The sequence below is a fragment of the Aythya marila genome (assembly GCF_965140915.1).
Source record: "Aythya marila genome assembly, chromosome: 6".
Taxonomy (NCBI): Eukaryota; Metazoa; Chordata; class Aves; order Anseriformes; family Anatidae; genus Aythya; species Aythya marila.
Genome location: NC_139047.1, coordinates 9,009,127 through 9,037,043, shown reverse-complemented (window position 1 = coordinate 9,037,043; position 27,917 = coordinate 9,009,127). Strand labels below are relative to the sequence as shown.

General features: G+C 46.3%; 1 protein-coding gene across 6 annotated transcripts in view; it reads left to right on the top strand.

The window, feature by feature from the left end:
* The first annotated feature begins 1,375 nt into the window (after positions 1-1,375).
* LRRFIP1 (LRR binding FLII interacting protein 1) overlaps positions 1,376-27,917 on the top strand; it is a 100,059-nt gene continuing 73,517 nt past the window's right edge. For 3 of the 6 annotated variants that reach the window (XM_082763852.1, XM_082763854.1, XM_082763845.1), the window contains exon 1: positions 1,377-1,601. In XM_082763852.1, the coding sequence (XP_082619978.1) occupies positions 1,512-1,601 (90 nt within the window). In that variant the 5' untranslated portion in view covers positions 1,377-1,511. Of the gene's footprint in view, positions 1,602-27,917 lie in introns of all 6 variants that reach the window. The other 3 variants (XM_082763857.1, XM_082763844.1, XM_082763853.1) reach the window with 3 other exon arrangements.

The window sequence follows — 27,917 nt, the reverse complement described above, 5'->3', positions numbered from 1 at the left end:
GTGATTCCTTGCTAAGTTTGTCCCATCGCGTTTCACTTGGGGCCCTGCAGGCATTGCCCTGCCGAGGAATGAAGACAATGGATTCGGCACAGGCACCGGCTATAAATAGTCACCTTGATGTCACTGGTATAAAAAGCAGCAAGTGACAATTAAGTAGTTTCTGGAGAACCAGAAGCCCAGTAGCCTGGATTGCATGGAGGGCATTTATACCCATCTGGGGAAAGGGATTCTGCTAGAACTATTTTTTTTTCCTGAAGCAGCAACTGGTTGCTTTATGTCCTGATAAATGCCCTCATGGGAAGGGATGATATATTAAACTGTTTGACACAGTTTTGAATTCGAGGATCAGTCTTCTGCAGAAATGACCCAAATCCCCATCATCATACATGAAAACTTCCAGATAAGCCTTGGCTTTGGGTGTGCATGGGCTGACAGATCTGGTCAGCAAACCCAGAACCCTGTGGGTAGTGATGCTGTGGTGATTTCTGATTTTAGAACAGGTCTGATCTGTAATTTGGAGTTGCCCTGAGCTTTGGCTGTTTTCCTCCCCTTTCTAAGATTTATCTGGGGGCTCGATTTAGAGAGAGAGGGATTTAAATTAGATGTTAGGAAGAAATTTTTCACTCAGAGGGCGGTGAGGCCCTGGCACTGGTGGCCCAGAGAAGCTGTGGGTGCCCCGTTCCTGGAGGTGTTCAAGGCCAAAGTTGATGGGACTTTGGCCAGCCTGATCTGGTGGGTGGCATCCCTGGTGGGTGGGTCAGAACAGCGGTATGAGGGGATGTATTTGGGGTCAAAACAGTGGTACAAGGGGACGTATTTGGGGTCAGGACAGCGGTACAGGGGGATGTATTCAGGGCTAGAACAGCGTTATGTGGGGATGTATTTGGGGTTAGAACAGCGGTATGAGGGGACATATTTGGGGTCAGAACAGTGGCACGAGGGGATGTATTTGGGGTCAGAACAGTGGTATGAGGGGATGTACTCGGGGTATGAACAGTGGTACGAGGGCTGTGACAGGAATCCTGGAGATCACTGGCTCTTTGTTGGCGCCAGTTACTTCACCTCGGCTAAGCACCGAGCTGCTCGATGCTGGCAGTTTGGCGGAATTAACCACATCCACCAACCCACGGTACAAAACCCCAAACCCCAAACCCCTCACCCCAAAAGCCCCAAACCCCAACTCCTCTCCTCAAAACCTCAAATCCCTCACACCACACCCCACGCGCCTCACGTGAAAACCCCCAGACCCCTCACCCCAAAACCCCAAACCCCTCACCCCAAATCCCCAAAACCCCGACCCCAAAACCCCTCTCCCCAAGCCCCTCCCGGCCGGAGCCGGCGGCGCATGCGCGGGGCGGGGGCGCTGTGTGTCGGGCTGCTGAGGGCGGGCGGGCGGCTGAGGCAGGAGCCGGGGGGGCGCGGGGCGGCTCCCACCCGATCCTCGCGGAGCCGGATCCCCCTCGATCCCCTCGGACCCGATCCCCTCCGGATCCCATCCTCCCCACCCCGCCATGGGGACGCAGGGCGCCGGCAGGAAGCGGCTGCCGAACCGGGAGCGCCTGACGGCGGAGGACGACGCGCTCAACCAGATCGCCCGTGAGGTGAGCGGCACCCCCTTGTCCTTCATCCCCCTCATCATCATCATCCTCCTCCTCTTCCTCCTCCTCATCCTCCTCAGGGCTCCCAACGGCCGCCCACGAGCAGCCCCCCCGGCTCTAACGGCCGTAACGGCCGGGGGGTGCCCCCTCCTCATCCCCTCACAGGTGCGAGGCGCAGCCCCTCAAAGACAAAAAACACACACACAAATAACCCTAAAACACCATTATTTGCGCTTCTCCGCCTCAGCCACAACCCCTGGGGGACAAAGCTGGATTTCTTTTGTGCGAGCAGCGTCCGGCAGCGGTGGCTTTCGGGAAGCTGAGCGCCCTTCCCTGGAGCAGCACCACAGCCTGGGATGCGTGTGGTGGTGGTGGCGGTGGTGGCAGTGGTGGTGACACCGCTTTGTGTCCCCACATCCTCACCCAAAGCAGCCCCAGACACCCCACCAGCACCGCCTGCCTCTGGGGCCGTCAGCCAGCCTGGATGTTCAAGGGCAAAGTCATTAAACGCTAAGTAAAAGGTAACGTTAATTGCAGCGGTGTGGGGCTATTTATGATCCGAGGGCTCCACTTAAGCCTGAAGCACTTAGGGTGTTTATACGTGAGGGAAACACTGCGTTGTGCCAGCCCAGGCAGGAGCCCTGCTGTACGTAGTCTGGCCTCTTTGCTGAGCAAAAATTGTCTGCTGTGGTGGGCTTGGTATTAATGACCGAGAACCAGGAGCGCTCCTTTTTCCTGGAGGTACGTATAAGAACAAAACGTACACCAAAAGACAGCAGAACGGTGTTTGCAGGCATAAATCTACTTGGAAACTGGCTTGCATATGTTTATATGTAATGAGTTAGGCATGTGGTTCATTAGACATCGCATCTTTGGGCTTGATGTGACTTTAAACAGTTAAGAACAGCTGATGACTGCCTTGTTCCTACCAGCTAATTCGTACTGATCGCGTACAGCTGCATGGGATCAATGGCAAATGTGGTGTGAATTTGGCTTTATGTTTATGTGGACTCTTTTGCATCCTTCCTCCGGTAATCTCCCAAAAAGGAGGCTGGCAACCCAGGCTCGAGCCTGGCCCTACAGTCCTGGGGTTCAGCTCCTTGCTGTGTCCAAGCTGGCTGCTGCTAAAGGTGGCTGTCCTGTTCCCTGCCTCTGCTCCCCTTTCTGCCAACACCTGTCTGATTTGGGTGGGTTGGCTGAAGGCATGACCTCAGCCAGATAAAACCCTCCGATGCCAATTAGGCTCTTCTGGTGTCCTTTCCTGAAGCTCAGTTGCTGCAGGGCAGTGTGCTGCTGATGGCTACAGAGGTAGAAGGCAGGCTTATAAACTTTGGATAGGGAGGTAGAAGGCAGACTTATAAATTTGAGTGATAATTTGCTGGTAGATTGAGTTACTTTTAACATCATGCTTCTCAGATTCAGCTTCTAAGGGCAGTTTTGTTCTGGGACGTCTCTGCTGTTCTTGAGCTGTTTGTAGCATCTTTGGAATATGTGCTATATTAACTTCTCTGTGAGTGATTTAGATGGTACATTAACAGAAGTCAGATGTGCCTCAGTATGATGAGAAAATGCTCTTCTGTATGACAAGAAGAGGCTCTTTGAGCACTGCTGGGAATGGAAAGCTCCTGTGGAGGTAGTTTGAGGTGGGAGGACAGGAACGCCTTGTGTCCGCACGTTAGATAGCAAGTAAGGATGACTGCGCTGTCTGCTGGAGCTTGAGTCATGATAACATCCTGGGAGTGACTTGGGGATGAGGGCTTAAATTCCACAACTGTGTCCTGGCCACTGTCCTCTGAGCAAAACAGAAATCTGTAACAAGAGGCCTAGGCTGTTCTTTTCTGCTTCATGGCTCTCTCCCACTTTCCTTTAGCTTGCCATATTGTTCTTTGCTGTATCACGAAGAGGTTTGACACTTAGAGTGTTGTTTGTTTGTTTTCTCTGAGCACTGGGTAAGGGACAACCCTATTTGAAAACTCCTCCGCAAGCGTGCCTTTTATCTTCTCCCTTGAGTGCTAAAACTGAACTGAGAAGTTCAAGGTTCAGCATTTTCCCATATTGTTTTAACTCCTTGCATTACTCCCTCTTTAGGTTTTATGCCCTTATCATGGTTTTGTTTAACTGCCTGCTCTTCACACAGGGAGTCCCGGCTGCATCCGTCTGTACAGTGCTAAGAACTCTTGAAAATGTAAAGTAAGCCTTTCATCTCCTCCTAATAAAGATGCTGAGTGTTGAGAAGTTTGCAAGGCGTATTGAGTCTTCATCTCTTCCAGCCTTCCTCACAGCTTTTTAGGCAAAGCTTACATGTAGACATACTTCTTGTGTAGGTTTTTACTCCTTTCTTTTTCACCTAGGAGCCCCAGGTACTCACAAATTGCTGGCTGGTTTGGATGGGAGTCTAAAAGGGGGTCCAAACCAGATTTATACATAGAGATCCTGTGGTAAAACTACTTCTGGGAGCAAGCTTAAGTGTGTGCATCGTCTCTCCCGTCTGTTTTTCCTCTGGGGTGTTAGTGCTGCTTTGACAGTTTCCAGTTGTATTTTGTTGTTGTCAGAACATCTCAAAAAAAAAAAAAAAAAAAAAAAAAAGATAGTTCTGACTGTACCGCACGCACGTAAGGGGATTTTACTGTACTGCATTTAAGGAGCCACTAAGGCTTGTAAGGACTTAACCTCCTGCTGTTTGAAGCATAAGCTGGCTGTTTGATTTGAGCTTGCAAATGGGCCATCTTGCCGTAGGTGCAGTCTCGCACGGACCAAAAGAGAGCTTTGTGCAGGGAAGAAGGCAGCCCTCGCCTCCGCAGGATGTGTGAACAGTGCTAAGAGGAAGCAACTGTAAGTGAGCGGAAGGAAATTGTAAAAGTGAAGCGTGCTGTAGTGACAGGCTTTTAGCAGTAGTGTTCAGATTAAAATGTTTGGGGGGATTTCTGAACTGGCTCAGCTGTAGGTGGCTTATCACCTTGTCTAGACGTGCTCAGAGCAGAGGGGAAGGCAGCGCTGCTGTACATCACCTTGTCCGTCAGGTAAGAGCGCTGCCACACCAATAAATCCAGCTGCTGAGCTGGACTTGCAATTAAATGACTGGCAATTATGTTAATAAGGTGAAATCAAGGAACCTGGCGTTGTGAGTTTCAGACGGACACAGCTAACTGCTGCTCAGGGGTTGCTGTTCGTACACCTAGCTGCTGTTGCTGAGGTTATGCTTGCTGGCTGTCAGCTCCTGCAGATGAGAGCGGAGCTGATCAATGACAGGCTTCTCTGCTTTCAGACTCGTGTTGACGCCAGTAGATTATTCTGTGTTTAGGTCAATGGAAACTTTTGGGCTATTTTATTCCTCTCTGTGAATACATGCCAGCAGTGTTTGCAAAATCTAGCAGTTTGATACTCCTCGAGGTCCGTGCCAGCAGGAGCTGCGTGCGCACGCTGTGCCGGCATCTATGTGTGCTCTCGGGCTGGTGTACGTGTGTTTTGGGAAGGCAGCTAACCCTGGGCTTGTAAACCTTACGGGGACTGGTTTCCAGCCTTTTCCCTGCTTTTTGGATGGGTTTGGCATGATCACTTGGGACATCATTTCTAGGGGAGTATCTCTTCCTAAATTCCAGCCTGCTACTGTAATGGTGAAGTGCTCTGTGAGCAGAAGGAATTTTGCAAATACAATGAGAACTGCTGTCTACATAAATAAGATTTTTCCTGTAGGCAGATAATATTAATTACTGTCTTCTGTTTTCTTGAACAAGGAAAGCAAGGTCAGGGCAAACTTCTTGTTCTTATTAGGAAAGTAATTTAAACATTGCTTTCCTGATGTCTTGTGTACAGATGTGTTGTACTCCTCAGAACAATCCTGGCTGTCATCTCTGTGCTAAAAATCTTTTCTTTCATTGAGCGATTTACAAAGGAGAACTCTTTTACTGGTAATTAATTGGAAAAGTTATTGATTTGACTAATATAATTTATTTTTTTTCCTGTTAAAAGGTAGTATTATGAGGTGTGCTTCACGATTTGTACACTGTATGTTACTTGCAGTATTCAAGAGCTGTTACCTATATTTGTGTCTGTGTATATATACACTTTTTAAGTAACTGGCAACATTTGAATCATAGTTCTGATTGTTTCATTGAAGTTCTTAGTTTGAGCATTGATTTTCATTCTCAGTGATTAAAAAATGGTGATGTTATGCCCCTGTGAAGGAGCAGAAAGTGTAGCTGATGAGAAATGACATGAAATGCAGGTGAAGCTAACCAGCCTGCCCTACTGGGTGCAGTGAGAAGGCACCAAGCAACTCCAGAAGCCTAACTCGGACTTGCAGGACAAGTGAAGAGAAGCTGTGATAATTGTCCATAGAACATAAAGGCCTGGCTTTGAAACCGAGGTGCTAATTTGACTCTGGTTTACACACAGAAACCCTTTGCTGAATGTTCAAGCTGAATCAAGCAGCTTGGACACGTACGTGTGGAGCACAAGCCACGCAGACCTCAGCGAGCTGTTGCCCAGACCAGAGCGTTCCCTAAGGCTGTGCTAGGTAGTGCCAGCTAAGGGCTGGGCACCTCCTTAGTACAGTGGAGGAACTTTTCTGAGCAGCCCTTGGTATTTAGGAGGTGCACAAAGGCTTTTGTGAGCCAGATAAACAGTTCAGCCCTTAAAACCAGTCTGCTTTTTGGTACACCAGGTGCTTGTACCTGACCGACTTCTGAGTTTCTGTGCTGCCTGCCTTTGTGGCAGTGTTGCTGTATGAGAGCAGCTGATCTGAAGAAGCGTGTCTGGCTGTAGGGCTGTTGCTAGAATAGAAATTGTGAAGGCAAGGGATGCTCTTGGAGGGCTTGGGCCTGAGCCCAGCTGACCTAAATATAGGAGGGATGGAGGCCTTTGTAGGAAATGCTTGCCAGTAAGCTACAGAGAAGTGTTCCAAAGCTAAGGCCGTTTTATGTAGCAAATACGCTCTTCTTCATTGAACGTGCCGTTTATTGGCTGCGTAGCCAGAAAGCATTACATAAAGCCAGTGCCTTTTTCCTATAATCCTTCCCGAAGGAAATAAGTGAAGGAGCAGCTATGGATGGTTTAAGAGGCGAGACACAACTGTTAAGACCATCCCATTTCAGTTAAATGGGTGATTGTAGCCTGCGTCCCGGCTCGCAATCCGCCTGTTGCGGCGTTAAATAACCGGTTGTCTGTTTGTGTGCCTGGGCCTGGCCTGGCCTCCTCAGCTGTTCCCTCACCGGCCAAGGAAACAGCTGTGTAGGAACCACGATTCCTATTTCAGGCAGGCCTGAGGCTGCTGTTAGGATTAACAGCACGGGGAGCCCAGCCTTCTTCTTTGCAAGCCCAGGTGCTGAGCTGGTCCGCAGGATGCGGTACTAATCACTGCCTCTTCTAGATGGGTGTCTTTTCCAGGCTGGTCGCTGAATAACGTTGGAGCTGAAGCGCACTTGCAGTGCTTTTAACACCATTCGGGTTTCCTTTCCTCATTTGGTTGTGAGGAGCATAATCCGTGTGGCATTTCAGGCTTGTGGAGCAAGGTATTTGTCCCTCCTGTCAAGTCAGCAGGTTGCCCGAGCAGCGAATCTGTCTAGCTGGATGTAAGCACTCATGGGCAAACCTTAAAATAGCAGCCCCGAAATACCAGCTGTTGTCTCGCTTCTGTGAAAATACTTTTTGGGGGAGAAGTTCCCTGCTGGAATGGAACGGGGCGGGGGGCGTTGCAGTAAGCCAAATTTTCCTTCAGATAGTCATGAGGTAGCTTTGAGAGCTTTTACATACAGGAGAGGCTTCTGAGAAAGGAAAGTGGGCATAATTACACTGGCATTTCATCCCGGAGCTCTCTGCTGCTGGTGTTAATCCCGTGCACTTGCTCGTGGGTCTGAACCTGCTGGAGATGAATCGCTGGCCTTGTGCGTAGCAGAGAAATTGTAATTTGTCTGGGCTTCCCTCACACAGTGCAGGCGAGGGAAGTGCTGGAGTGTGTTGTATGGAAAGAAGGCTGTGACATCAGCTCCCAAGGCGCTCTCTTCTCCTTCATGGTATTTTAGGTAGGGAACAAAAAGTAGGCTGGAGAACTTTCTCACTAAAGCTGGAAAAAGAACTGGCCTGCACATAGAAATGAGAGCGTTACATCAGTCCCTATCACAACATCAGTACTTGCAGGTGCTCTGAGGATGGAGAGCCACCCGTGCTGTTGGTAAGAGGCAAGAAATGCAAGGAAACTCTCAAAGGCCTGCTTTTTAGAAGCTTTACCTGCTGAAATTGAAGCTTGGCATGGCGTAATAAGCACTTAAACAGCTGTACTTCACTGTTGGTAGTTTGAAGGCGTTTATTTGCCCTAGGAAGAGCTGAATGTCATGCCATGCAGTGCTTGCAGTATGGAAATGGCCTTCAATAGAGATGATCATGAAAGGCTGTGTGACAGTGTCCTGCTATGAACACGTATGCATTCTGCTCAGGTCTTTTAAAACCTTCTGATTTTTGGAGGCTACAGAGAAGGTACGAATCCCAGTATTTAGATACTGGGAAAGCACAGAAGTAATACTTCCAGATGGGCAGGAGTGTGACCTACCTCTAACCACCGTAATCGTTTGAAACTGTCCATGTCACGAAGCATGAAGGGCAAGGCTGGGGGTTTATTTCCCAACGAGCAGGGCTGCAAGCACCTTCATGGCCTCACCAGCTGAGTTTTGGTTGTCCCTGGAGGAGAAGATAGCTCTGATTGCTTCCAGTGCTGGCAGCTGCGTGTTTTGGGACACGGATATCTGCTTAAAGCAATCTGCTGGCAGAAAGGAGCATACCCCTTGTGCAGCAAGCTGTGCCCCACGGTAGGTGTGAGTTGCACTTGAGCCTACAGTCCTGCTCTGCTCCTTCAGTCCCCCAGCTGCGTCACCTTTTCCTGTAATTGAATTTCCGAGGCAGTGTGTACTGCCACTTTAGGGACATGTTCTTTGGGGAAGGGTTCTGTCTTTAAAACCCAACATTTTTCAAAGGTTTTGCTGCCAGCCGTAAAGAGTGGAAAACTAGCAGAACTGGGTTAGGGAACGATGTGTTTGGGGTGCTGTGTTTAATTGCATCTAACTGGCACAACTCTGAGCAATACTTTTAATCTGCTTTGCTCTTCTGTGTGGCTGCAGCCCACGTGCCAGCTGCTTGGCCCGGGCTGTGTTTTATCCACCTAAACACTACCGCAGCTTTTGAGAGTTGAGCTGCAGACAGCGGATAGAGAAAGTGATCAGCCGGTGCCAAATCCGAGCTGCATTCCAGGCTTGGATGTGGTGAGGACGCCTGGTCGTTCGCTGATGCTTCTAGCTCCTGGCTGCTTTGTTCACAGCTCTGTTCTCCTTCCAGCACTGCTGTTGTGTGCAAGGTGAACGTTTCTTTTGTGAGACAGCTTCATCTTGACAGCATAATTGCAAAAACTCAGGTTGGATTCTAGTTCTTGGATGCTTCGTGAGCTGTACTCTTGGAGGAAAAATATTTAGATTTTATTTTTGTATTATATGTTGCTGTACAAGAAATCGGAGCCTTTGGTAAACCAAAATTGCCAGGTGCATCACCACCTCTGTGCTCCTATTTTTGATACCTGGCAATTAGGCAGGGCAGTGCTTGTTATCGTTGGCGTGTGAAGAAATGCAAAAACAACAGTTAGGATTTCAGAGCAGCAATTTGCTTTCCTCGGCTGTCAGAAGGTTGATGTTTTCTGTGAATGAGACTAGAGAGTTTGAATACAAGCTTCTGCCAAAGAAACAAGTGGGACAGAGTCACCAATTACTTCAGTCTTCCTCCAAAATAGGCTCTGAGGGCTGGGTTTTTCCCCACCATAAAAGTTGCAGCCTGCAGTTTTTTCATGTCACTTGTCATTGATTTATCTTTCCCAGAAAGGAGATCGAGGATGTTCCCAGCTTACTGAAAGTGACTTCCACAGAAGCAGCCCGTTCGTGCCTCTGCTGGTTTGGCTGGTTGGCTGGTGACTTGGCTTTTAGTGTTGCCTGTGATGAAGTGATACTGCCTCTGTCGTGAGTGGTCTCGCTGGTGACTCGTGGCAGGTTGTACTCGTGGTCCTGCAGATGCCTTCAGTCCAGATTTCTGCACAGACAAAGAAATTGTAGGAACAGCACTGCTTCCCTCATGGTCTCTGCTTTTACACGCTGCTGACCTTCCCTTTTGCCAGTCTCTGATTTAAATTGAATATTTATATTTTTCTTTGCCTTCCTCTTTTGAGTACTTCCTACATCTCAAAATACGCTTTCTTTAATCCCCACATTTGAATACTAAATTTAGATGAGTCTGTCCCTCCTGTCTGCGTTGGCCAGCCTCATCGAGCAGACAGAAACGGAATCCAGGAGTATCTGGCACCCTGAGAGCTGGGTCAGGCTCCCTCAGGCCAGATGGATTTCAGACATCCCCACTTGGCTCTTCTAATTATGGAGAGTTTATCAGCTGGCATCCTGGGATGCCAGGAGCGTAAGGAAAGGCTCTCGGTGTGCTTCATGCACAGAAAGGTCCCCGGGCTCTGTCAGGGGACTGAAGTCCCTACATTTTTCCCTTCCTTTTTAAAACACACATCACTTCAGATTCTCTTTGAAAGCGTGGTTAAGATAGGGCTGCTTACACTGGTGCCCAAGTACTGCAGTCTTCACTTGGAAATGTGAAATATTTGCTCTTGCTGGTTACAGATAACAACAGATAATGGCTTTCTGGTTTTTTTTGTGTGTGTGTTTTTTTTTGTTTGTTTGTTTGTTTTTTTGTCTGTGTAATCACTTGTTGTTTCTCTCTGATTGCAAATTCAAAGTCCTTGCAATTGCCACTAGGAAAATAGTAAAACTAACTTTATGTGCTTCCAGGAAACGTCTGTTTAAATTCGGATGGGCTGCAGCCAGCCCTATTGCACTGCTGTGCATTTCCCATCCACTGCTCTCTTTAAAATGTCCGCTCTCCCATACGAGATGTGTGTGTGCTGGGCTCGACTTCTTGCCTTGCTGGACGTGTTGCTGAGCTCTAAGAGGATTTATGTTGACAAATACATTGAATCAGCATCTGTTGAAAATTGGAGTGGGCTTTTGGGACGTTCTTGTGATACCCAAGGGTCATGCTATTCCATTGTCTATTAGATATGAAATTTAAATCTGTCCCGACGTGCAGTGAGTGCATTGAAGCAGAGATGTGACCTAACCTTTCCATGAACTGTGGAGGAATCTAGGGGCTCTGGGAAACAGAGCACTTGTATGCGGATACAAGGGATGATGTTGCTAGATGGAGAGTGTGTTTAAGTGGCTACACAGTGTTTTTAGTAATATTTGTGCATTCTTGTCTAATTACCCTGGGAAAAAAACGAGCAACCTTATTAGAGCAAGCAAAGAAAGGTTCTTTGTGTGCTGGGGAGGTGCTTTTATATCACTGATGGAATAAGCACACACCGCCAGACAGCCTGGAAATCATCTCTGCTAGCAAAGAGGCACCTGGTAGCCCAGAATTCATTACCATCTACTGGAGAAATCTGCAAATGGAGGCAGTGAAGATCAGCGGGTCTGTGAACGGAAGGATCAGGTGCAAAAACCTTACCTGCAGCACTTCGAAGGTTGCTTAGCACACCTCAGAAGCCAGTAGGGAACTGCAAGGTACTGGGCTTTTGTTGTAATTTCCTCTACTAGAACGTGGTTCCCAAGGGCTGATCCTTTGCTGCAGGTCTATCCCACTCTCACAACGCTTGGTGTTGCGTGCCAGTTTCCTAAACCAGCTGTTCCCCACGTTAAACTCTGTGACACGATCTTTGAGACTGCAAGACGGGGGATCCAACTGCAGTCCCATGTGCTGGGGTAATGCCCAGGGCCTGGGCAGGGCTGCACCTCCGTGCTGTTGGCAGTGCCTTCAGCATATCCCAAGTGGCATGCCTGGATTTCAGGAATAGCACCAAAAAAACCCACGAAGGCCATTTGCATCCCCCAGCAGTGCCTGCAGTCCCCCGGTTCCCTGTGTCTGTTAGGATGCAGGCTCCTCAGGTAATCCAGCGTAGCTCAGACCCAGTTTGGCTCCAGTAATCCTCTCCCACCCCCACGCAAAAGCTGTCCAATCATTTCTTAAACAAGGCTGGTTTTTCGGCTTTAATCGGAGCCGCTGGGTTGTTCAGCGCCATCTCGCTCGGTGCAAGTTGTCTTGACATGTCCTGGCTCCCTGATGGAATTTTTCTTAACGTGAGGGAATGGGTCGTGAAACGATAGCAAACGAGAGGGTGATTCCTGTCTGCTGACCAGGTAAGAGCCCCTTGTAGATGAAAAGAAATTAATGAGCTGTAATGGTGAGAGAGAGGATAGTGTAATTTCTTTTAATATATTTTTTGTCACAAGTCTGTTTAGAATTGCTGGAAGCGTGAATTTTTGAAATGTTTTCTCTGAAATTTCTTCTCCGTGGTTTTTCTGCAAACTCAGCGTGGAAGTTGGCTGTTGTCCATAGGAGCCATGGTTAGAGCGCTGCAACTGCATGCATGACGTTCGGTGTTATTGTTGAAAGGATGGAAAATCTGGTAAAGCATGGGGTGTAGCAGGGGGACCTTCTCCTCTGCTAGAATACAGCTGCACCGACATGAAAAAGCAATTTCAGGCTTTGTTGAGGTGGTTTCTCCGGATATCAGCGCTTTCCCTGAAGTCAGGTTTGCACAAGCAGTTCTTGGCGCTTCTCTGCTTGATGCTGCAAATCAGGAATTTCAGCCCGTGCCCTGCCAGCAGAATCCAGGTAGCCTGCAGCTCGGATATTACCTTGGGGATATCGAAGGTAAGCAAAAGGCTGCAGGTCTCACTGCAGGGTTGAAGGTGTTAATGGTTGAAGAATTGCGTGCAACTGTCCCCCAAAACTTCTTTGCACATGTAACAGAGCTCACAAAGTAGTGAGGGGCATGGAAACATGACAGTTTTTGCAGTTCTCTTGTGTGTATATATGTGTATGTGTATAAAAAAAGCAAAAATGAGACTCTTCTGGTGGTATCTCTTGCAGATCCCTTCCTGTAGTTGCTGTACTGTACTTCTGATCATCTCCAGTCCTTACAGTGACTCTAAGCACTTCTCAAAATTTAATCTGAAGCTGATGTGTTTGGAGAGGTAATGAAAAACAGTGCCTTGCAACTTGGAACCAGCGTGCTGTAGACCGACTAAACACATTGTAAACACAGTCAAATGGTCTATTGCCAGGTTGCTCTGTTAACTCTAATCAGGGTAACGAGCTAAATTTAATTAAATCTGCTTGTGGATGAGGACGTTCCTCCTGAGGAAAGGTGCTCCAGAGGTCATCCCCAGGTTTGAATGTTAATGCCACGTGTTAAAACCGTACAGTTTTGTCTCTCTTTTGGTTGGGGCCAGGTAGGAACGTAGCATTAAAGCCGGTACTGGTTGTTAGTAGTCCGTGCCAGAACGCGGCAGTACACCTGGAAGGAGTGAGGAACTAATTTGGGGTAGTTTGCAGGCACCTTATTTATTGCAGGTGCTGTGTAAGCAAAGATTGAGCTGACTCCGTACTTGAATGTTTGTGTTTGGAACTCCCACTTCCTAAAGTACTGAACTGTAAATAGAAAAGGGCTTTTTTAATACCCTGAAGTTCAGGTCAGCCCTTTCCAGGGAAAAAGGCTTTTAAACAGGGAAGGAGAATAGTGGTTTTGTGTTTTGTTTTTTAAATACACGACTGGGAAAACAAAGTCCTGCTGAGTCCATATCAAAACTTTTGAATAAACACAAGGCTGTCTTGCATTGTTGTTTGTTTTTCTTTTAAAAGGATGTTCAAGCCACTGTAAAGCGTCCACATTTTTTAATGGTTTGTATAGCATTATCCTGTGTTTTAAGGAAAAAAAAAAAAAATTACATTTTTGGAGATAAACTCTGCGTATCTATCTTACTGTGAGAAGCTCACGTCGAGCGTCCCAACACACTGATTTTTGACTTGCTGCCAGTGAGCTGTGGGATTGAGGATCAAAACTGTTGTTGGAAGTGCTTAGTACAGATAATAATAATAATAATTTTGACACCCTAACAGTTTAAAAACAGATATGGACTGTTAAGGCAGTATGGGTGACTGTTTTTGACTATGCAATCCATAAAAGTAAGGCTGAAAGGAACACTGTCACGGTTTTTCTTTAAATAAACATGCAGTGTGGCTCCTGATGAGTAAACGCTGTGCTGCGTGGTCAGGACAGAGCCTGTCTTGTCTTCCACTGTGCTCAAATCTTCATTTTTACCACACTGTTGCTTGCTTTATGAAAACTTTTACTGACTTAAAGCAATTAAATGGTCAGGTAGAAGTGGTAGGTGTCTTCCATGAGTCTTCCCATCCCAAAGCCTGGATCACGTTTGCATTTCTGTCCTACGAGCACTCGTGTTCCTCCGGGTTGTGCTGCGAGTAAAAGTAAATCCAAAGGAGGATGAAACAAATGTTTTCCACCCAGGAGAACTCGCCTTCAATGTCAGACAGGCTGTGCACCAGATAGCCAGTTATATATAGCAACAACACGCTGCCCCTAGCACGCTCTGCAACGTGCTGAGCTTGACAGGATGCCATCTGAGGAGCAGCAAGACATTGCTCAGCCTGGGTTTACTCCTGGATGGTTACTGGGGAAAAGAGGGAAAGTGTGGAATGGCACAGAAGGGCAATCCAGATGCCTAATACCCTAGGCTGAATTGCATTCTTGCTTTACAAATGGCTACTACAATAGTTGTGCAATCCTTATATGCTCTTTTTTTTGCGTCAGACTGCTGCTTTTGCTTCAGCTGTACAGCAGGAGTGCAGGCTGGGTGTAACGGGACGTAACATTAATCCTAGCGCTGCCAAACCGGGACAGTTGTGTAAATGGATTGAGTTTCAAACTCTGCAGCATCACAGCACGTTTTGTCTGTGGCGTGACCAAGCTGTACAGGGAACACCTTGTAAAGTACAGGAGTGGGATTTGTGTTTGGAGAAGGCAGCGGGTCTTGTTGACAGCCTTCTGTTCTCTTGAGCATTAATTTGAAATAACTTTTCTTGCACAATAGTTCTTAAGCTAGGCCTATTTTTATTACGCGTTCAAATACTTAGGCTGGGTGGGAGTCTGCAATAAATATTTCTATTCCCTGAAGTGCTGGCTGTTGGCCAGCTTCTGCGCTCTTACTCATCAGCTGCTGGTCTTAATTCTGCTGAATTCAACCTTTTTATCTCCGAGGAGCAGGAATAATTTGCATGCAGGTTTCTGACTGCTGGGTGTTGTTTCCGTAGGGGATGCTGAGAGGCCTTGGCTCGTTCAGGAGCTGATGATGCTGCTGTGTTGCGTGACGTTATGCCTCTCAATGGACATGTGCTGCCTGCCTTCAGATCTTCTTTCCTTTCCCACGTTGTATTGGAGCCGGGCACCCTCAGAAAATTGAACTGACCATTGCCAGCTACAGGCTTGTTTTAAAATAAAAAATAAAATCAAGCTAGTGCCATAAAGGTCCATCTGAAATAAAAAATCTGCAAGCTGGAGGCAGTGTGAGCACAGCGATGCAGTTACACTGTGGTGGTTTATCTCCTCATCCTGTTTGCTTGCTTACACAGTGGGATTATGCTACATAAATATGAAACCCCAAGATAAAAAAGAAAAAAATTATAGCTTCCTAGAAGCCTTTTTAGTTTGTCAAGCAGTGCTTATTTTAGAAATGGGCTAGTTCAGGGGCATGGGAGAAAATCATGGCAATGCCATCACATGCTTCAGCAGTTAGATGTCAGAGTGCTCAGCGTTTGTTTTGCTTGAACGCTTTTCAGTGTTCCTGCTTTTAGAAGATAATCAATGTGCTGTGCAACTGCTGTCTCGGTTTCGCGCCCGTGTCAGCTGTCTGCGTTGGGGAATATTCCAAGCTCATCAAACCAAAAAGTTGTAGTCTTTTTTTGTTGCAGCTTCAAGAAGTGCAGAGAACTACGAGGGCCTGTTGTAGGCAGATGGCTCACTTTTTCTAGCACAGCACTGTTGGAAATTCCAGGAGAAAGGGTAAGGACGGAATGGAAATGGAGAGCGAGCTACCCGCTCGAACGGTGACTCAAACCAAGAGCAAAGTGAGCCTGGCAGAGTACCATGGGAAAATCTGTGCTGCTGGGGCAGTCCAAATGCCACGTTTTACAACTGAGATGCTGATTCGGGGAGGGAAGAAAAGGAAAAATAAGTTGTGTTCATGTAGAAGGGAAAGAGGAAAGCCTTCCAGGCGTGCAGAGCTGCTGGCTCAGGGTTTGGGTGTTTTGGGCTTTGGTGAAGCACGATGAGAAAGGCTGAGCTGCCTTTCCTACCTGCACTTGATAAGGTGAGAAACAACACATGAGGCATCGTTACAGAGATGAATCAACTGGAAGGTTGACCTTGATGCGTCCAGCCCCTCCTGTCTCCTCGTTAGGATGGCTTTGATCTAGTGCTGGTCTTTTGGCACCCAAAATCGATTACGCAGACATTGCACTGGGTGGAATAGCTCTCTGTAAAGCACAGCAAACACTACTGGCCCTACTCACTGCAAATATAAGCTCCTTGGTGCGGTGGCTGTTGTATTACGATGCTTCCAGGGGGCAGGGCCCACATTTAGAAGCAACACTGATTTACTAATAAAAATCTACAGAAAACGAGCCTTTGTGCCTAGCAGGCTTCCTGCTCCTCTTAATATTTTTTTTAATCCTAGTACACATTTAGGAGGTTGTCATGTCCTGTCCCCAAAGGTTTGGCAAGTTCCAACTGTATGATTTAAAATACTTACGTCAGAGAAGAGAATCAGTAGAACTGATGAGTTGATGAATGAGCTGTAAGAGTGGACAGGGCAGGCCAAGATAAATCCCAGTAGTTCTGGCCGCTTCTCTATGTAGCGCACCTTTTATCGCTGTGTTTGGACCAGAGGCACTTCCTTGCATCCAAGACTTTTGGCACCCTGGCTCTTCTCTTGATTTAGTTGTAGAGGGTGTAGGCAGTGATTGTTCGGCAGTAGTCTCAAAGCTCTTTGAAAAAGAAGAGCTGTAAAAGCATCCTGGTAAAGTGCAGGAGCAAAACTATCAGCTTGATCCGTGCCTCCTGTTCTCGAGGTGACAAAGCTGGGTGTGGGAAGGGTGTGCAAGGAAAGGGGCAAGGTCGTAGCTCGGTCACTGACAACAAATGGTGAACGTCTCTGAACGAGCTCTAGTCGGAAGGAAATCTGTGAGTGTTTACTTCTGGTAAAAGACTGAGTAACAGTGAAACTCTAAACTGGAGCTTTGCTCCGTGGATGTAGTCATGTTTTGTTGTTGTTTTTCCCCATGTGGGAAGGCTGAAAGCTTAGCTAATTTCTTTTATAAGGTCCTGTTGCAATCAGTAGCCATCTGAAGCTGGAGTGTCGTCAGAAAGAGAGCTTGAAAATGACAGCTGAGGGCTGAAAAAAACATGCACCTAGGAGAGGAGGGACCCGTGCTCATCACTTAAGACATTGCTCAGGGCTTATTCCGGGGCCGTTGGAGACATCTGAAAGCTACGCTGCTAACATTATCGTGTGGTGGAACAAAACTAATTTCTCAGGGTTGAGCTCTGAGATAATTTTGTGAAATCTGGAGGATTTAGGAATAACTGAGCCTAAAACCTGGACGTGATCCAGCCTCTGTCCTCCCAGTTTGTGGTCCTTGCAGCTGCAGGTCCCCAGTACAGCAGTTTCCTGGCCCTGCAGAGCCCAGACACGTGCAATCAGCTGTCACCCAACGAGACTGTACGCAGGGAAGTGGCTCCAGTGTCCCGAGCAATTCGGTAGGATAGGTTATCAAGTCAATTCTTTTTTATTTTAAAAGAAAAAATTGCTCAGAGCTTTGGTTTGTACTGGTAATTGATGTAAAGACCTCTCTGGCTCTCATAATTAATGTTAATGGCCTTATCGGTATTTGCCATGTAATTAAAGCAAATTGCATGTTGGAGAAGTAAAGATCAAGTTATGCTGGTGAGGAGCAATAGGCTCTAGCAGAACTGTAATTAAAAACAAAACCTCGCAGAGAAAGTGGCAGCTTTCAGGGAAAGGTTTTATCGATGCTTCTAGTTGGAAGAAAGAACAATGTTTGCATAGGGAGTGCAATAAAATTAGTAATTGTATAGGATAATTTGATAGAAGTTAATAAGCTGGCTGTATTTACTCATATAAATGTTGAATTTCTGGAGTGTAAAAACATTACTCAGAAAAACTCTCCTAATTTGTGTAAATGCAGCTGTATAGTCTGTCCAGTCCTGAATACAAAGCTGCCTTTTGTGATGGCTTTTGGCTTTTCAACGCCAAACATCTTATAGCAGTGAGTTGAAGCAGCTTTACCTCTCATGAAAGCAAAGACTTTGTGCTGGACAAAAGGAAGGGCCTTTCAGATCCCACGTCTTTGGCAAGGCTTCCCGTGATTCACGGAGGGAAGTGGAAATCAGTTTCTAAAATTAAACTGAACTTTCACTTTGCTTTTTTTCCCCTCCTCACAGTGAATGCGTTACATGTGTTACGGTCTTCTGTGGCTCTGGACGAGCAAAGAGACTCTGCTTGAGACTTGTCGTGGCAGGACTGAGCAACCCTGCTCCCTGCTTGGATTTTTGAAGTCACCAAGGACAAGTTACTTACGTCATCTTGAATCTGATCTGCTCGATTTACCCTTTCCCTCTTGGAAAGGAAGGGTGAGAGTTTCCTGCAGTCCGAGGTGGACAAATAAGGCAGGCTTGTGTTACGTGCTGGAGTTACGGGAGTTATTTGGGGATGGCTGAGTTGGTCAACAGCTGCAGCCCTCTGCTCTCATGTGAATGGCTTGCCTTTTGCCACACTGCTGCTTTTAATGAGCTCCATCTGGACGTGGGGCAGTCCATAATGGAAAGCAGATTGGTGATCTCATGGTGTCCACAGTGCACTTGAGGTGCTGTGGTTTGCTCCGTCTGCTGGGCTGCAGATGAAGGTTGAATACTAAAATGAGGTGGATACCTGTTCATTGTTTAGGACACGATCAATTGGCAAAATGTTGAAATTTTGCCTGAAAGGCCAAGAGGTGGCAGGCTGAGGGGGAGGGAGAGGCACTGATTGCTTGCAGAGAAGCTATTTTCTGAAAGAAACAGCTCATAATCTGTGAAAGTTATGTTATAGTTAATTCTTTTTCTTTTTCTTTTTTTTTTTTTTTTCCTCTCCAAAAGCCATAATGATAGTGGTTTATCATCTGGTATTGGGATGTTCCTCTGGAAAAGCAGATACTCAGTGCATTGGTGCAGAACCGTGATGGTGAGCCCCTAAAGGACAGGACAAAACATGACCAAGGGAACACAGCATGGGCTCATCCTGACACTACCTCCAACAAAGTCAAAGTGCTTTTCTGAATCAGAACAGAAAATAGAAAAAATATTCGCTTGGAGATTAGAGTTACCATTAGTTCAGTCTTATTAACTGGTTTTTGTTTTTGTTTTTTAGCTGCAGCTTATTTTATTTATAAAATTGCTTCTTAGTGAGTTTAAGTATATGAAGTGTGGCATTCACAGCCACAGTTGGTTTACCAGGAATGTACGGTGCAGCAGATTTTCCTTTTCCTCTGCTATAGCTTGAACATAAATCCTTAAAGAGCTAAAGAGCTTACCATACCAAAAGTAAGGCTGTGTAAATATCTGAGCACATGGAAAAATAATTTTCCTCTTACTACCGCATTGGAATTGAGAAGAATTACTCAATTTTAGCTGCTCAGTTGGAACCGCTTAAATTAGTAATGATTCTGCGAACGTGAACATCCAGATTTTCGGCAGATTTCTGGAAATGAGAGAGGCACTGCTGGCACACGTACTGAGATGACCATTACCAAGCAGGATTTCAGAGGAAATCTTTTCTGACAGCTTGCACTTCCAACAGCTGACACTTTTCAGCCTGAAGTGAATGCTGAATTAGGTAACTCCACATCAGTCTTTGCTACTTGTATTCCACTCGCTTCTCCTTCGACTGCAGATTTGACATAGAGGGTACTTGAATCCAGCTGTCTGAATGCAGAAACGAGTTACCTAAGCACCTGTAATAAATTGAAATGGTACTGGGGAAGGGAATGAAATCCTTAGAGAGTTGTTAGTGGGATCTCCAGCTGCCAGATCTGTGTTGTCACCAAGGCAGATGCTGTTGCAGTTGGATGCTTGCAGCAGTGCTTAGGACTGAGCAGATGCAGAAAAGAAAGCTGGCTGTCAGCCTTGGGGTAGGTTCCTGAAGCTGCTGGGGATTTCTCGGTGGGAGGAGTTGATGCTCCTTCTCTTTGTGGCTTGGTACAGGTCTCAAGGTCCTGGCCTTTTGCTCGCACCTGAGTAATCTCGGTCTGAGGGGCAGGCTTGTGAGCAGGCTGTTGGTTAGTGCTCCTCCTCGGAGTGGAAAGGTAATCACCACCTACCTACTCACCACAAACCCCGTGTAAGTGAGGGAGGGAGAGTATTTTTACAACTTCCTCTGGATGACCTTATCAAGAAGATGATGCTAAAATTCTAGACCATAAAGCTGTCTTGGCGCTGTCACTTAGGCATTTACTCAGTTTAATGTAGGGTTAAGTGTGGGTTATTTAATGTTTTATTCATTAAAATATAACATGTTTATTTGTAGATTTTTTTAACCACAAAAAAAAAATATGCATGAGGGAATGGAAAACACCCAAAACAGTCACTCAGCTTTTTGGGGACTGATAAATTACAGTGTCTTCCTGGTTCCTTATATCATCAATTAAACTAACTTCAACTTGTTCCTTACAGTTTACACTTCTGGTTGTTATTTTACCATTAGCAACTGTTGGATTTCAAGATGGGGTCCATCCTAAGTTAACAAATAAGTCATCCAGATAAACTAATTGGTTTATTTCTGAAATAGATTACTGCATGCTTCCCTTCCACTGCCATCTAGGGGCAGGATAGATAAGGAGAGGGTGTTGCAGTCGTCCCAGAAAGGGTAAGCAGAGTGATGCAGACCAGAGGAGGAAGCACTGAGAGCTACAGGCTAACTGCTGGAGGTGACAGGATTTTCTGTAGCTTCCCAGGTCTGCACGCATCCAGAACCAGCCAAACTGCTGAGGCTGGTGAGATCTGTGGCCTTGGAGAGCCCATCTGCAGAAGGAGTCGGGGAGATGAGCTGAAAAATGCTTTCAGACCCTCATGTTCAGTTGAGCTGTGCTCCCTAGCCTTATTTCTGTGCAAAGAAAGTGAAATTCAGGCAGGTGCTGGTTTTTCTAGTGGAAGCAAGAGTGCATTGCTGTTCTTCTGAGCAGCTTTTTACAGCATAAATGCTCTTGTGGCTTCCAGCCCTGAAGTTGAGAATAAAACCACTCTTTCAGATGAAATCAAGCGCTCATGAAGAATTTAGGCCGTATAGATTTTCCTTTGTAGGGCAGAGCTGCTGCTGTTGCTCCCAGAGTTACAGATCTTATCTTCTACTTAAGCAGGGTGAGAGAAAGACTTATTACTTTAGCATGTTAGTTGCTTTTGTGAGCCACTTCTGTTTGGAATATTAAATACTCAGGTATGTGAGCAAACGGAGTGTCGGTTACAAACATGGAAAAATAATTAATAACCAAAACTTTATTAGACTCTGCTTAACTATTGGTACAGTGGGCATTTTCTTTAAACGTAATTTTGAAAAACAAATTTTAATGTAGACTGGTGGTGGTGGTGGTTTAAGGTTAAACTTGGAAAAATCAAGACACTGCCCTTCTTAAAATATAGTATTCTATAAATATCTCTGTGTTGATCAAGCTAAATAACCACTTCCTTCAGACCACTTTGTCCATAGGTTCTGTGGAGCAGCATGAACATTTTAAAGCCTATTGACTCGTGGGGAATTGGAAATCAAAAGGGTCAGATCCTTAAAAATCTCTTCTTTACGAAGTCTCCCCAAACCACCTCTGCTTTGCTCTGCCATCTCTGCAGTTGTCTACATTCCTGCTTGCTTCGTGCAGTTAAGGCTCAGCTTGGAGACCTTAGAGGGGAAGCTCAGGCTGTGCCCCCCTCTCCAGCGCGGATTCAGCTCATCAGGGCTTGCCAAACACCCTGCTCCTTCCTTTCAGTAACTGAGGGTTTAATGGTGAGACTGTTGTAGAGATCCTGTGTTCTCTGAATGTTTTAAATAAATGACTCTTGAAGGTTTGTGTCCATGAGATTGAAAATCTAGGTATAGGTATTAAAAGTGACTTTCATTGCTTCTGGTCTGAGCACTCATTGGTGACAGTGGTAATGAGAAGAGAATCAGTCTGTACATTTTAAACATAAATAAAGAATTGTTAAGCCTCTTGTGTTTAACTGTATTTTGTCTTCTCTTTGAGACAGTTTCTTAGAAAGCCCAGTAATGTGTGCATGGACCATTGCCTGGAGAGCTGGGACTGGGGGTGTCTGAGAGGTACAAGCAGCGTGAGCCTGATGTGATGCTCTTTTAGGGTTTTGGTGAACACGTGAGGGATACAATGAGCAAGAACTGCGCCGAATTCAGGATGAAACACCCCTGTAGCATAAAAGGTTTAAATGTCACCGTGAAGAATGAAAGGCTGATTGAAGGAGGAAAGACTATTTTTATACCCAGCTTGTGCAGTAGAGAAAGCACAGTTGCATACTGTTAATTCTGGTGCTTCTTGGGGATCAGGGATATAATATTCAAGCTATACTTACCAGACCTCTGCCTCTCCTGACAGTTGAACATGTGGTTTTAGTTTCAAGGCTGTGGGCAGTCCTGCTGGATTCAGCTGAGCCACGGTGCTTGCGCTTCATATCACCGAGGCATTACAAAGTTGGGGACTTCAGTTGTTGTAGCATAAACAGCACCTAAAAGAGCCCGTGCAGCCCCCAGCCACATGTAACTGAAGAGCATCAAAACCTTCTAGACATGAAGAACTCTAGTTTTGGAGGGTGGTGTGTGCTATGGGAAACATGCACGGCTTTCTAGAGCCCTATTTTGAGTTTCATGTCATCTGAATGGCATTGCTCGTAGTAAATGCATTTAACGAACTAATTTTAGAACTATAGGTCAGCACTTAAATTTGTTTTCTCCTCATTAGTCTCACAATGAGATCAGGTCTTCAATCTCGCAATAAACTGTACTTATTCTCATTTCTTCCCCGTCTGCCAGGTACTTATATTTAGTGCAAGTCAAAGAACGTGCTGGGTGTGCAGCCTGTGCTCTTTCTAAAAAGTTGGACTCCATTTCTAACAATTCAGTCATATTTCCAGCAGTAGATTTTTTTTTTCCCCTCTCTTACTCAATTTTTCTTTTGTTCCCGATCTTTTGTTCCTTTTGTTAGATACAGAAATACCATTGCACAAATCAGCTGGGTTGTCATGGGGAAACTTCACAGCAGGAACGTGATGAAAAGATGGCCAATTTTTTTTTTTCTCTCTCTGAGATACCGCAGGGGAACGAACAGCAATCGTTTCCTTACCAACCTACAGGATAGCTCGTGGATGAGGCAGGAGCGATGTGCAGCCTTCTGTTGTTCCTCTGCTGCTGGTTTTGAGAGCTGAGCGAAGGAGAAGCAGGCAGCAGTCTGTTGTCCAGGAGTATCCCCTGGACTCAGTAAGCACTCCAAGTCAGATTGATTTTGCTTTTTTAGCGCAACAGATCTGTGGAGCAGCGTGTCTCCTGCTGAAAGAGAAGCACATGGTGAGTACGCCTCTGCCATCTGGCCCTTGTCGCTCGTATCCACCTCGTTAAGAATGGAGCTTTCCTCGTCCCGAGGGACGCAGCGGGGCGAGTGGCAGCTGCCTTGCTGGCAGTGTGTGCTAATGCCCTAAGGAGATCGGATCAAGAGGTGCCTGCCCACGAGCTGTGAACGGGGCATGGCGCAGCAGGCACTGGTTTAGCAGGGGAGAAACGTGTGAATTCCTCTTGTAAAAGTCACAGCCTTCGCCACCCCAGCTTCTGCAGCTGCCTCCGTGGGCTGAGCTGTGCACCTCATTGATCCTCGGGACAGAGGTTTTTATGGGGTTGATGCTAATCAGCCTATTTAGAGTTCTTTCCACTCCAGTGGAATTGATGTAAGTGCATGGCAGAAGTTCAATGCTGCACATCATTAAGGGAAAGCAAACCCTTCATCTGGCTTGGTGGTGCTGAGGGATGGCTGTTGGGTCAGACGCGATATCATAGCAGGATTGAAAAGGTCAAATAGATGGCGTCTTATGTGGGGCAGATGATCAATGCTCTCAGCACTATACTTAAAATTTACAGGGCTAACAGAAGCTACCTAAGGAGGGAAAGGTGCTAAATGGTTTGTGTGTCCTTTAATGTCCTTGTAGAAGAGACAGCGAGGGTGTAAGCTGTGTGCTCGTTGTTTTGGGAGGAGATGGGAGTACGTTGTCTCACTGCAACTGCAGCAGAAGGCTCGCTTCCTTTGCTGGGGGCTGCGCCGTGTGAATCCCCGTGAGAGGAGGGATGGATTCTGGTAGCAGCATGCTAAGCCTGTCACCTGCTTTGCTATTGATAAACTGTTATCAGAACAACACCCGAACAGCATGAAAAACGTGCTGCAGGGCAAACATCCGGATCGACTAAGAAATGATTTTAATGGGGGTGCTGGATGATTTGGGCACTGTTGATCCAGTACGGTACCAGTGTCCTACTTGATGCGCACTGTCTGTAACAATTACAGCGTGCTGCAGAGGATAAACCTCTAGTCAAGATTTTCAGAGCTGCTTAGTAAGCAGTTATGTCAAATGAGGGGCCAGGAAGCTGTGCTGAGGACTTGTTGCATGTGGAAGTGTGGCTGTTCCAGCTGGAGCTGGTAGGGGGTGCTCACCAATGTGTTTTCCTTTTAGTGTCAGTGCTGTGAAGGAGATAAGAATTGTTCAGGAGTACAGGACAGCACTGGCAGGGTTACTCATTTGAGGTATGGATTCATACGCTCATTTAATGAAAGATTTGATCCTCTTGGCTTAATGCAGGTGAGTTGTGATCTCAGTTGGTCTCTGTGCGCTCCCAAAACATGAACAGTTAACAAGATTTTGTATAAATTAGAGAGCAGAAATGGATATCTTTGCAGAGAGTAAATACTGCAACAGGGTTGTAATGATATTGCATTACGCTTGATCGGGGTGTTTTATCTCCACACGTGTTAAACCTGAGCCTGGCAAGGAAACTAAGGGGAATTTTGGGACAGTCTCTTAAAATTAGTTGGCTTGCTCGTGTTTTTACTGGGAAAATCTTCTGTAAGGGGAGGCCAAGCCATGAGAAATAATTTCTGCTTCCAAGTGGCAACTGGAGAGGTAGACTCAGAAGCATCAGCACAGCATGCTCGTAGTGTAGGCGTTGCATCCTTTGCAGTGGGCGTTCAGGTGGCTGGGCTCTCTGTAAGGGCATTTAGAAGTGGCATCTCCCAGGTGAAGCATGGACACGATGCACCTGCAAAGCAGCCGTGTCCGTGATAAGCTGGGTGCCTGCCAGCTGCCCTGGGAAGAAGCTGCTGGCTGGGGAACGGGGCATGGGGTTTATTTGGGGCATGGGGTATTTGACAGACTTAAAAATATTACTTGACATTCTGACTTCTGGTTATCAAGTATGCCTTCGGGATCGACATTCTGGTGCCTCATGTTTCCTCCTGTCCTGGTAGCTGCCAGGCCAGTAGCTGTAGTGTCTCTGCAGGTGCAGTGTCACCCCGTGGTGGTCTGAGAGCTCTTTCGGCCCCGTGAGCACCTCTGAGCATTTTGCTTGCAGCAGCATGGCTATAATGGCAGATCTGTCAAAACCTGGACTGCTCATTGGCCTTAACTCTGTCATAAATCTTGCCGTGCACTAGAACTCAGCCCATCTGAAGACAGCTTGCCTTGCTTTTCCCAGGCTTGCTGCGGACACTATGGGATGTGCACAACCAGTTACACCCAGATGGCTTTCCCCGTCTCGGTACCACAGGCTTGCAGTGAAGCTGACTCTGCTCACTGTGGCATTTGTTGGAGAGCTGTTAGCACAACTGGAACGAGTCCTCTGAACGTTCGAGGCTGTTTTCAGATAACCTTGACGTTGTCAGAATCACAAAAGCCCTACCGAGCTAATAACCATATAATTCTGCAGCCTTTTCTTTGTGCGACTGGAGCAGCGATGGGATTTTTTTTGTGTGGTGCTGCTAACCAGCTGTGAGCTGACTATTCATTAATTGCGTGATGGTGTAAAATTGTGCAGCTCCACATGTTTTATTTAGCAGAAATCCTAAACCTGCTGTTACCTAATGGATAAGCTGAATGCGTTCATGTGTTGGCCAAATACACAGCACATCCAGCTTCCGTATTCACTTGTTTAAGTGTTTTTTCAGAGAAACTGAGCATCACTTCCCTGGTACACTTCCTTCTGCCCCTTCACACAGCTCCTAGCAAAGGATGGGCTGTGTAGCTGGAACGCTGCATCTCCTAGATAGACTGAGGCTTGATGACCTCAAGGTTTTTTAAAACCTTTTTTGGCACCTTTATCTCTGAGTATAAATAGCTCACAAGCCTGTTCCTCAGCATTGGCTAGACATAAAGTGGTGCTAAATGCTTTTGCGAGGTGAAAATAGGCTTTCTCAGTTACTTGTAGATGGAGTATGTCCAAGCTGTGTGCTATATTTACCGCTTCCATTCCCAGCAAGTTGTGCTCTGTAGATCCAGGCAATGTCTGCACATTCTGTATACTGTATTTAAAGTGCTCTCCTAACGAAAGACAAGCAAGTCCCTCCGTAAGCCAATTTATTTATCTTTAAAATTATTCATACTGTTTTTACACAATTACGATTAGCAGCAATTCTTAGGTCTCACAAAGAATCATTTAAGATGGTCAGGTAGCGCTGCTTCCTTTGCCAGTGTTTGCTGTGAGCTGCTGGACAAGTCTGCCATTTACTCCCTTAAGTCTCAACTGATTGATCTCTTATTTTGTTTTAAACTGGCTGGACGAGCATGGATTTTCATCCTCATGCTTGTGGGAGACAGGAGAGCTTCATAAAGGACGTGGCTGCAATATCCTCGTGCGACTGCCAGGGAGGAGCAGGTGGGCAGAGCCTGATTGGGAGCTCAGCAGGGACAAACTGATTTATCTGTGTTTGGTTTTTTTTGGGAAAGGTCATGGGGAATTCTCAGTGACCGCAAGGAGATGTTTTTCCTCGCAGGCAGCAGCTGTGGTTTCCAGGAGCTCCGTTAGTTCCCATCTTAATTGGTGCTCAGGAGCCACGGGTGATTACTGCCTGCTACGTTATCACTGCTTCTGGTGATGTGGAGGGCTCCTGGAGGTGGTCTCTCCATGTTTTATTTGGTTTAAACACTGAACCCTTGTACTAACTGGCTGTGCAAGGTGATGTGACATCATTAAGGCCTTTGATAAATTGCTGTGAATCTTTTCTGAGATGTTACTGCCCATGAAAAATCCTGACCTCTTGTCAGACCTAGGAAAACAAATGGAAGTTGTATAACCGTGTATAACTTCACTGTTTTTTTGTTGCATAACCTAAAAGCCTACTGCAGCTCTAGTAGCAAGCTGCCTCGTGCTCATTAATAATACTTGACATTAATATTTCTCAATACACTGGCAAAGCTTGTACCCTCAGACATGCCTGTAAACCAGGTGTGTTTTGTGCATCTGTGGCTCTGAGCAACTCTGCAACCATGACAGCTGGATTAAAAAGCCAGGGAAGCACAAGGGGCTGTCTGAGCTCTCAGGGAGCCCCTGTTGGAGCCATGAGCGTGTGCAGGACCTCCTAATATGCTGTGTGTGTTTTTTTTCCTGCTGTAGTGAAGTGCTGAGTGCAGATGCCGATACCTTTTGGATGGCTGGTATTTAAAGAAAAAAAAAGCCTAGGTTTTGTTAGAGCTCTTCGAAAGCACTGAAGCTGAGAATGAGGATACCAAAAATAAATTACTGGCAAAATGAAATGAGGTAGGATTTGCATTTCTGGGGAGGGGGGGGAGGGCACAGAAGCTTAATACAAACTAAACATCCCTTTTCTTCTGCCACCTTTGCTGGTTTGCTTCAGCTTTTTTTATTATTATTCTTTGCATAAGTGGTTGAAATGCCTTTGTTAGGGGTAATAATTTAAGGAAGGCTGAATTACCATGTCCTCAGTAGCAATACAGAAGCATATACCTTCTACTGTGCTCTCTTATCCTCTCTGTCATCCTGAGGTCAGCTTAAAAAGTGCAAATAATCTTCATCCTGACTGAATTTTCAGGTAACTAAACACATGCTGGAAATCCGGGGATCCAGCTTTGTGTGAGTGAAGTACTGTTTCTGTAGAAACAGAACATTTGCTTTGTTTGATTGCTACTCCCTCTTGTGGGTTTCAGGACAGCTTGAACAAGCTGGAAGTTCATTCTTGGCCTTACTGTAGGGAGTAATTCATCGCCAGGACTCCTCTGACCTTCTCGATGAGATGCTGACCTGAAGACTTGCCTCACTGCATAATGGG